This window comes from Rhododendron vialii, chromosome 2a, assembly GCF_030253575.1.
Source record: "Rhododendron vialii isolate Sample 1 chromosome 2a, ASM3025357v1".
NCBI lineage: Eukaryota > Viridiplantae > Streptophyta > Magnoliopsida > Ericales > Ericaceae > Rhododendron > Rhododendron vialii.
This window is the reverse complement of record NC_080558.1, coordinates 47,545,466-47,555,794: the sequence shown is the minus strand read 5'-3', so window position 1 is coordinate 47,555,794 and position 10,329 is coordinate 47,545,466. Positions and strand designations below refer to the sequence as shown.

General features: G+C 37.6%; 1 protein-coding gene across 2 annotated transcripts; it reads right to left on the bottom strand.

Annotated features, from left to right (window-relative positions):
- Positions 1 to 4,162: 4,162 nt before the first annotated feature.
- Positions 4,163 to 9,894, bottom strand: LOC131316296 (protein FATTY ACID EXPORT 4, chloroplastic). 2 transcript variants are annotated; one of them, XM_058345617.1, is made up of 4 exons: positions 9,540 to 9,894; positions 8,715 to 8,779; positions 4,913 to 5,000; positions 4,163 to 4,637 (listed from the first exon to the last, which is right to left on the bottom strand). In XM_058345617.1, exons 1-4 carry the CDS (start codon positions 9,829 to 9,831, stop codon positions 4,540 to 4,542), a joined length of 543 nt encoding a protein of 180 aa, XP_058201600.1. In that variant the 5' UTR covers positions 9,832 to 9,894; the 3' UTR covers positions 4,163 to 4,539. The 2 variants fall into 2 exon arrangements, with proteins under 2 accessions (XP_058201600.1, XP_058201601.1); XM_058345618.1 differs by having other exon boundaries at positions 4,163 to 4,630.
- Positions 9,895 to 10,329: the final 435 nt, after the last annotated feature.

The following is a 10,329-nucleotide window of genomic DNA, read 5'->3' as shown; positions in this document are numbered from 1 at the left end:
TAAATTGATCCAACTGGCGAAGGAAGGTACAGACTACAGAGGATTAATTAGAAGACTCCAACTGATCTGGTTCCACCTGCCAAGCTTCCTTTGTCACTAGTGCCATGTACATTAATTGTGCACACTAAAATACTCCACGAAAAGCCTTTTTCTAAAAAGGAAAAAGAAACTTAAGTTTAATTATTTGGAGGGGTTCAGCTAGTTTTAGATTTCATTCCATTTCGTATTTACCTTTACCCGTAGGTGCTCCGGCATGTTTAATTTGTAAATCAACAAATTAAATTTCAAATAAACTTTTGGATTTAATTCCAGTATATTGGTTTCATGTTAAGCCAAAAACATTGCTCATCCTCGATGTCCTGTTAAGTCAATAATGCGCACCATTAAATAATATTTTGAGTGATAGGGACATGTAGAGAGAGAGAGAGAGAGAGAGAGAGAGAGAGAGAGAGAGAGAGAGAGAGAGAGAGAGAGAGAGAGAGAGAGAGAGAGAGAGAGAGAGAGAGAGAAGCCACTTCTTGGTATAGCGCAAATTTCTTATTCGTAGGAGATTCATATCAGTCAAGATCAGGGCCAGTGAGGAAGCTGGAAATCTTATTTAGAGGAGGCCAATGAAAATGTGAAAAAAAAAACGAAAAACTAATAGTCAATCTTACATACATTCGATTTGGTTCTTTACTTCTCAGTAAAAATCATGTATTGTAGATGTGGCTTCTAAATAATCCATCTTATTGTACCCCTTGACTTTTAAGGAGGAGGTATTGGCTTCGAGTCTATGGAGAGACATCGAATCTCATTTGGTTGTTAACTTAGTAATTAATTTTCTGCTAAACCTCCATTGGTGTATACAATATTGAGGGAAAAATTCCCATGTATTATGGTGACTAGCTAACGAGACTAACACTAGTTTGATAAAAAAGATCTTTACCCCAATGAGGATGTGCAAACGCGAAGGGCAACCCACGTTTGCGTATGAGCAGTTGATGTGAATTAAATAGGCCATTAAGCAGCTTGAAAACCAAATATTAGTAGATCGTAGTGGAGATTCCTAACTAACCATACGTATATTAGACTTACTAAATTATATGAGAATTATATGAGATGATGAGCTAGCTTCAGTTGGTGAACAAATAATCCAAGTTTAGCAGCACCGCCTCTGCATCATCAGATTAATTAATTAATAGACAAATCCAACAGATTACTACTACTACTACTACGTAAGTAAGTAAGTTTATTTATGCTGTTGCTAACTTGGCAAAGTCAAGCCATCGCGGTAGAAGCGCGCGCAGTGAGTGGAGTGGGCTGTGGGCCATGTGCAGGCCTGCCTACGAATTACTACTACTACGGAGTATAAAATTACTACTACTAGGAGTATACTACTACTACTACGTATTCACAATATATAACAAACGATCGATAGGGCCGGTGTGTTTCATAAGCAATTAGGAAGGACAATTTAAAAACCAACTCCAGAGTGGAGGTCCTTTTCCGAGGAGGAGAGGATTCAATTTAAATGATGAAAGCTCCCCATGATTAAAAGTAACTTCATTATTCCATAGGAGTAGAGTCGTCAACTCCCGGCCGATTTCTTCACTTTTTTTTATTCTGCTTTGTCCCTTTTTTTTTTTCTTTTACTCGCTATTCTGAAGCAATGTTGTGAATGCCCACTACTTTCTACTCGTTCCTCTTTTCTTTTCTTTTTTGGCATAAAATTTCTACTCTGTTCCTTGCTGGTAGTAACTTACCCAACAAACAATCATATTTCTACTCTGTAAAGTCATTAATTAGAAACTGTCCTTTTTAATAAAAATAATATCCTGATAAAAGAGAAAGAAGGAAAGGGAGTTCTTAATTGTTATGTACCTAATTCATTTTGTATCAATTTTTATTACTAGCTATTAGCAATTGAGTAGCGGTAGGAGATATGGTTAGTAGGACAAGCTAGTGCTCGTACTTTATACAATAGCGGGTTAATGAAATGTTACGTACCTAATTCATTTTGTATCAATATGAGAGGGCTCTAAAAGTATTCACTTGTGAAAGGCAGATACCCGGTTCTCCTCAATCAAGGCCAATTGAGATCTTCCCCCTCAAAGTGGGACTCTTCTCTCCCTTCCTTCTATTTTACATCTTGTTAAAAGATATCCAAAAAAAAAAAAAAAAAAAACCCCTGAGATGACCAAGCACAAATCGAAGTCCTAATTGGGAAACTTGGCGTGCAACTGTTCCCATCAGGATCTGATTAAAGAAACAATAATTGCATATGAGAATGCCGAAGATAGTTGACCATTATATGTCCATTCCCACTATTATTTGAGATCCACTTTTCATGTTTTCTTTCTTTTTAGCTAATTTCATGGGGCTTCTACCCTAGGGGATGGGTTTATTAGCAAGAGAAGACTAGTACTTGAGAGGGCCACTTGAGAGTGCCAGATACACTGATTCTCTAAAATCTCTTTCTTTCACTCTCCTCCATTCTTTTTTTGTTTCCTTTTTCCTTCCTTCAATCAGACCACTTTCAATCAGTGGACTTTGTGGCCCAATCAACTTTAGACGTAAGTAATAATGCCAGCCCACAAAATCATTGAATTGAATCAATAACACCACCAACCAAATTAACCAACAGTATCGTACTATAGTAGTATAGTTACTAGTAGCAGTAGGTGCCACGGGAGCCTTCTACCCCGGCCCCTTAGAAGAAGACATGCAATCACATGGCCAACACTACACGGCTCTTCAAAAGCTCAAATAAGAGATCAACAGATGATCTTCCTGCTCCAAAAAGAAACAGGAGGGTATACCTGCTTCCTCTGGATGTGCCCCGCCAGAGAATCTTTCTTGCTAATGGTGGGTATAGTAGGATGAGTGGAATCTATTCCATCCATCCTCGTCCCAGCTTACTTTAAACACAGTTTTTTTTTTCTAATATTCCTTCCTTACTCTTCATTTCTTTTTAAGTGTCCAATTTCGTAAATTTAATTTTGATATCATGATCACATTTTAAAAGTTACGTATAACTTTTCATATTGTCTTTTATAGAGCCATCATCATTAAACCTTTCATGAGATTCATTGAAATCTATTCAGGGCAAAAAAAAAATGCATTAACTTTTTAAAATGAACACTTATTAAAAAACGATCCAAAATAGAATATTGAACAGTAAAAAAAGGACGGAAGAAGTATATATACTAGGAGGATCTTCGGTCTTTTCTTAAAATTTTATGTAAAAGCTTCATTCCATATGGAACACTTCGATGGAAACTCAAATTCAAAGAATAAATTCAAGTACAAACTTCACTAATGCAGTTGTAAATGTAAGAGGGAGAAATAACTTTACAAAATATGAGTATAAAAATTATATTTCTTGATTTCTGTAAAATTTAAGTAACATTCAATTCTTATAAATTTCAATCAACGAGTGGAGTTGATTTTAGGGACATTTTGTAGAATTTTGGAATTGATTAGAAAAAAATTAAGGTCTGGAGATGCTCTTGCACGGTTACACCCTCTACATTTCTCTCAATTTTTTTCTCTCATGTGAGAAAACATATTGAAAAGTCTATCGGTGCTCTATAGTAGTATAAAGATGTGATGGGACAATAGTGCCACTCAGAAATAAATTTATTGCGATAAGAGCAATTCTATTAAGAAAAACACTTGTGCCACAAACAAGCATACATACACACACATTTGCACACACTAAATGGTAGTGTGCACAAGGGTACGCAAGTTTATGTGCGACTCTGGCACATCTCTTCAACTGAAGTACATACAACAGCATGCACTCTTAAATCTTGATAGATTCCATTATCACTTGTGCGAAACAATCTACGAATACATAGGTTACTTACCTTTTTCTTGCATCTCTATTGAATATTTATCTTTGTACAACGAAATTATATGGACTGAAATTACTACAATTGACATGTTTTGTGACTAGACGTAAGTTGCAGACGATATGTCTCTTGCACGGCCACCTCTAGTTGTAATGGAACCATCATGTGCACAACAACCTCTGCCTTTTCAAAGTGACATTCAATTAACATAATCCTATTTAAGTCGAAAAGCAAATCGGCATTCGATTCTCACTTTACATGTACTCGTATTCACCAATATTCAACAGATCATCCTGAAGTATTCCAATTTGAAAAGACTACCAATGTGGGAAAAGGGAAGTAGTTAACAAGTGCATGTGAGGAGAACTTACAATCTAGCTCAAATGATTGCATATTTGGTCCAAAATTAATACAGATCTAGAGTTCAAGCCCCCTCCTTTGCTCCTTAGATAATGTATTGCATTGATGTTCTTACATGTGCAAAAAAAAAGTGCATGAGACAACATTTGGAACAATAAAACCATAGCAGTGACAATGAAAATTTCCCTATTCGAAGGAGAGAGAAGTACGGGAAAACAACAGCACCTAGTTCCACCTGGGATAAGAAAAGGAGAACAAAAGCATTACATCAAACTAACTCATCGGTGTACAATGTAAAGGGGGCGCCCATGTAAAGGGGACGTATTTAATGTCAGAGACTATCTCACAAATAAGCTGAGATAAAGACAACCAATGCACAGATGGAAAGCCCTAACAAAGGGCCTGCAGGAGTTATTTTGCGAGTAGCTGCCAATCTGATACCTTTCACCAAAATATAAAAGAGAAAACAAAATTACAGTAGGAAAACGACATAATGGATTACGAGAAAGGGAATTCATTTCACCCTTTTGAGAAACAAAATAACATAAATTAGCAGAGGTGAAGGCGAGAAAAGAAGTGCTAACATGAAAAAGGAAAGTGCAAAATCACTACCTTTTTTCTTTTTTTTTTATCTTCAATAATCACTACCCTTTTGAGCAACATTTTTTTTATCGGTAACCATTTGAGAAGCATGAAGAGACCAAAGGAAAACATACCGAATACCGAGGCAAAGAGGAGGGTGGATCCAAATGCAAGTGACTCCCCTATTCCTTTCGTATCTGTTCCTTGCATAAGAATGTAAGCCTATATACAAAAAAAACCCACATATTTTGCAATAAAATAAATGGTAATTAAGCATCCTTATTGTATTCCTATCAGAGGAAATGTTGGAAATATGATTCTTTTTATAAATAAAGTTACATATTGTGACTTTTAGTCGTTCCAGTTGTTTCAGGATATAGTTTCCAAACAAAGAGTCTAGGAACACAACTATAGGGCCCACATGCATCAAACGCTGCAGTTTGATGCATGTGGGCTTCTTGTTGTGTCCTAGCATTGCTCCTTCCCCAAACATTTTGAATTGCATTCTTGTTGAGAAAATAAGAGAGAGAAAATACAGAAACAAAGAAACAACTAAAGCAAAGACAGTATCACCTACATATCATAAAGACTTCTTCACAAGATAAACCCACCAACTAGATATAACATCCAAAGGTTGAACATGGTTAAGCTTTTTTGTACTCCGTCTATGGGTTTACAGTATACTGCATACAACTACACAAGTATCCATGTCTATGGGTAGTTTATACAAGTAGGCGTTCCTAGCTGAAATGATTCACTGATTACTGAGTTTACCCGATATAAGCTGACAATGAATACCGCAGGTTCTAGTTTGCAAATATTAAGTTCCTATAAGAATGGACTAAGTTCTAACAGCTTGCCTGAGGTCTAAAGCATTCCTCCACTGTCATAGGACATGAATACTTTCCTAGATACATTCAGTCTAGCGGGGCTATACTAAATACTAATTTATAATACTTACAAGGTCATCCAAAGCATAAAGAGGAATCACCCCTATAAAGTTGAATCTCAATCTTATTAGTCAAAAAAAGGAAAACAGGAATCCATTTGGAGATATGAGAGATCTTAGATACGTCTTAGCAATATGCCGCAACGTTCTTCCTATTTAACCTCAAAATAAACTTTTTTTGAGAAAAACAATTTATAAATTCTAATTTTCGAGAAAACTCCTCGTCCTACGACTCCGTACTTTGCACACTATTATGCCCTTTCAACTCAGGGAATTAATCCAGGTGCATCAACAATGCTCCAGATTGAACTTACTGCTATCATCAACAATCATAAATGATCGTGTTTATTTGAGTGCCCTTGAACACATGAAAAGTATAAGTGGAAAAGAAAAAACAAGTGAAAAAGAAGCAGCAGCCTTTGGCCTTGCTGGAGGTAGCAGGATCCCTGATGCTATATACTACAATGTAGTGCACACTATTATGACCTTTCAACTCAGGGAATTAATCCAGGTGCATCAACAATGCTCCAGATTGAACTTACTGCTATCATCAACAATCATAAATGATCGTGTTTATTTGAGTGCCCTTGAACACATGAAAAAGTATAAGTGGAAAAGAAAAAACAAGTGAAAAAGAAGTAGCAGTCTTTGGCCATGCTGGAGGTAGCAGGATCCCTGATGCTATATCCTACAATGTAGTGGACCTAGTGGTTAGTTTACGTACTTGTCGGCTGATGATGGACGTTATCAAGGGTCAGTTCTGTCCTCTTCTAAGGATCTGAGGGAAATTTTTTATGCCAATTTTAATTGCAACACGTGCCAGGATCAAGTTCGATCCTAGTGCGAAATCGAGCAAGTGTGTCAAAATCTAAATTCTAACCACGGAGCTTGTGGAGCTCAGGGGGCAAGCTTCAGTTTCTTCTTTAGTTCCATAGGTGCATTAGTATGAAGCGCAGTAAAGGACATGAATGAAAGAGAAAGTTTGTGAGGTCCGTGATGGATACTGAATAACAACGAATGCAACCTGAAACCGCACTAGAATGCTTGGAAAGAGAGGCGAAACTATGCCAAACACACTGTTAACGGATATGTAGCGATGGGTTAAGGAAATATAAGCTGAATTGAAAATGCTAAAGCAACTTATAAATGGTTGTAAAACTGACTGAAATTCGCTGAAGTTGATGATGATTTGGTCGTGGGAACCCTTCAAACCTCCTGAATTCGTCTATTTATAGCTACTGATACAAATTCTCTCAGGTTTGAACCACATTTTACGCCTCCCTCTTGAATGCGCCATGTGGCTCGTGTTGTGCTCCACCTCCACCCCAATGAATAATACTCTCAGGCCATGTCCTCCAATATAGCCGCTTGTTCTCCTTGCAACTTACCCAGTACCACAGTTATGCCTTACTATTGTGCCACATGTCCCGCTTTCCATTTTGCACGATTCAGCTCCTGAGTTATATGGGCGCGGCAAATACATTTAGAATTGCAAAATAGAATCAACAAATATCACACCCAACCATAAAGTTTCCATGCGCCTTAGACAACAACCAAATTTCGTCCAGCGTATTCCACCCCTGGCAGTTTACCGAGTGCAAGAGAAACATCCTCACATAACCAACCCCCAGATTCCAAAACACAACCCCCAACATATCCAGGTCATCTGGCCAACCACAACATGAGGCTTTCTCTTAGATTGTGGTCATTTACGGAGAAAAGATGGTGTTATAGTGCTAGTTCCAAAATACTGCCATATTTTCTCTTTGAGTGATTCTCATAGAGTCAAGAATCCCATATAGATCCTAGACGTTTGAGCAAAATTGCAGCCTTGAGGTGAATATGATACTATAGAAACCAAGATAATGCCGAACCAAAAACATATACTTTCTACAATCTATGGTGGAATAAGTGCCAGTAAGAGGTCATCATTAAGTAACTCTTCCAAATCAGGCTTCTTGAGCTATCAAAATAAAAGTGACAGAAATTAACCAAAACCAAAATGTTGACAATTGAAAGGCCTATATGGACATATCGACCCCATTTGTCAGAGAAAATAATGTGTTGCGGAATGTGAGTCATGAACTCCTGATTATAAATGAATATCTTAACAAATCAAAAGCCCTCTCAATATCTAGCTAGGGTCTACTTTCTTTACCAATTAGAAATGCATCCAGGATTTGTCACCATCAGAGAAGCATTTTGCAAGTATAAACTTGTGGTCCACCACCAGCTTTAGACACAGATCTTGATTTTTGAAACCAGATGACAAAGCACATACAAGACCAATCTATAGGATAGTACCCCTACCTTATCTGTGTCAAGCCAACTATCACAAGATGGTGATGCCACGTCAGCTTTAGTTGAAGTCAAGACTAGTGCTGCTCCACTGAGCCTAACTGACGGTTAACTAAGTCTGTTAACTAGAGTTAGAGGTTGGTTTTCAAGATTAGTTAGGAGTTTGTTACAGCTGTTATCTTTGCACTCAGTTTGTATATATAACATCTTGTAAAGCGTATTTTGTAAGATTGAACAAAAATCAAGAAATGAAACTCAAAGTAGATTGAAATTCTCAAAGTTGTTATGGTATCAGAGCCAAGTTTCGATCCTGGGACCTGTGGGTTGTAGGATATTTAAGACTGTTATTCAGCACACTTTGGCTCTTGACCAAATGAAACTGTAAGTTGGGATTCCTGTAGCTGACAACAACTATTCAGGAAGGCTAGTTAAGTTCCAATTACTTAGTTCAAAGTTCTAAACTACTTTGCATTCCCATATAGAACCACAAACAAGCAATAATCATCGTTGAAGAATCACAAAAACAATATGCTTGATCGATCGACAAGGGTTTGAACTGAACAGATTACGGATCCCTTGAACATATTACCGGCCCACTAGATTTCAAGATAATGATATATACACAACACAAGAAAACTTACCAATTGGCAAATGTGAAAGAAAATTTGAAAAACTGTCATAACACTTACTGCAGCCATCAGAGATCCCCCTGTAAGTCCTCCAATAAGCGATCCTTTGCTTCCTGATCTTTTATCTGCTTGCAGAATGCAAACTTTGCAGCTATAACAAAAACTATAGAAAAATAATTCTAGTAGTAGCAATTACTAAATTTTTTTAGAAAGTAAATATTGAAACAACAGGATCCCAGAGGACCAGCAGCAGAACAACTCAAGCCCATTAGGCCGTTGAACTTGGAGTTTCAGCCAGCTTGAAGCCAGGGACTATTGCAATTCCAATCCATTGTTTGTATAGGTCAGCTAATATTTGCAGTATAAGGATATCCTGAGTGGTCTTTTGTTTGATTGTCAGGACGGACAATTGTGTTAAGTTTTCAAATTCACAACACAGACTCTCCTAATCTACATACAAGGGTCCACAAGGGACAAGTTAGACCGGACATACCATTCGTCCTGGTATTTCAATAACCATCCCTCCGATTGCATAATCAAATTTGGCGAGCACAAATTTGGTCAGCTGGTATTGAATGCGAACTTCCCAATAGCACTCAAAAAGACCAGTCCGATGGGTTGCAAGTCTGTCTAATGGCATATGGGGCACGCTTTTTTCAAATTGTATATATGCTTACGATTCTGATAGTTTCTTTAGCTTAGTGTCGCTCCCATGGGCTCCGCCACTTTAGGGCGCATATGCAAGGTCTTTGCCCAAACACTGAGAAGTTTCTGATGACATAAAATTTGGATTAAAAAAGACACAGCTAATCTACTACTGTACTACAAAGGTGGAAAAGGAAAATCATTGCATGCGCGGAGTGGAGAAAAAGGAAAGGAATTTACACGCAAAAAGACCGCCAGAAGTAAGCAGCGCTCCGTAAGCAGCAGCGGTGGCGGGGGCAATATCTGCGACCAGTTGAGAGTTGCAGCGAAAACGGGGGGTAATGGGCTGGAATTTTCCGTTGAAGAGGAGGAGGCATCGTCTACCCCTAAATCTGGGACTTGCACTTGCATTTAAGGCGGAAGAAACACCAGACGAAAACATTCCTCTTCCATTAGTAGACGACACTGAAAATTTCGGAGGCTGATTTGCAGCTGCCGCTGGTATCGTTAGATACACACCGGACGACGCCATCAAAAGCCCTCAGCCTTGAAGGATTCAACAGAAAATTACCTCTTAGTACAGAAAAGTAGACACTTAATTTTCATCAAGGGCGACAAAATATTCAGGGCGCCGCTATTCGTAACCCTTTATTTTCTCCAATAGCTCATTACATTTCGGTAAATGGTTGTTAAAAATCATAAATAACATTTCGGTAAATTGCTGTTGAAAACAAGATTATATTTCGGTAACTACATGTCGAAAATATGTTCAATTTTCGGTAAACAACTGCTGAACATACATTTTCGGTAAATATCTGTTGAAAAAAATATTATATTTCGGTAATTGAATGCTGAAAATATATTTCAATTTCGGTAACTAACTGTCGAGTATAATTGAAAATTTTTAACGAAAAAAAATAGAGGGTTGCGAATAGCGGCGCCTAATATTTAATTACCATTAAATACACTTTTACAAAAATACATGAGTGATTTGCTTATATATCCCTCTGACTTTGAACAAAAGTTCAAC

Excerpts from the sequence above, each read along its gene's own strand:
- LOC131316296 (XM_058345617.1), bottom strand. The coding sequence starts at position 9,831 with ATGGCGTCGTCCGGTGTGTATCTAACGATACCAGCGGCAGCTGCAAAT. Across the intron at positions 8,780-9,539 it reads TTCTGGCGGTCTTTTTGCGT|ATAAAAGATCAGGAAGCAAA; the intron begins GTAAATTCCTTT and ends TTCTGCAAGCAG. Across the intron at positions 5,001-8,714 it reads GGGGATCTCTGATGGCTGCA|GCTTACATTCTTATGCAAGG; the intron begins GTAAGTGTTATG and ends TTTTGTATATAG.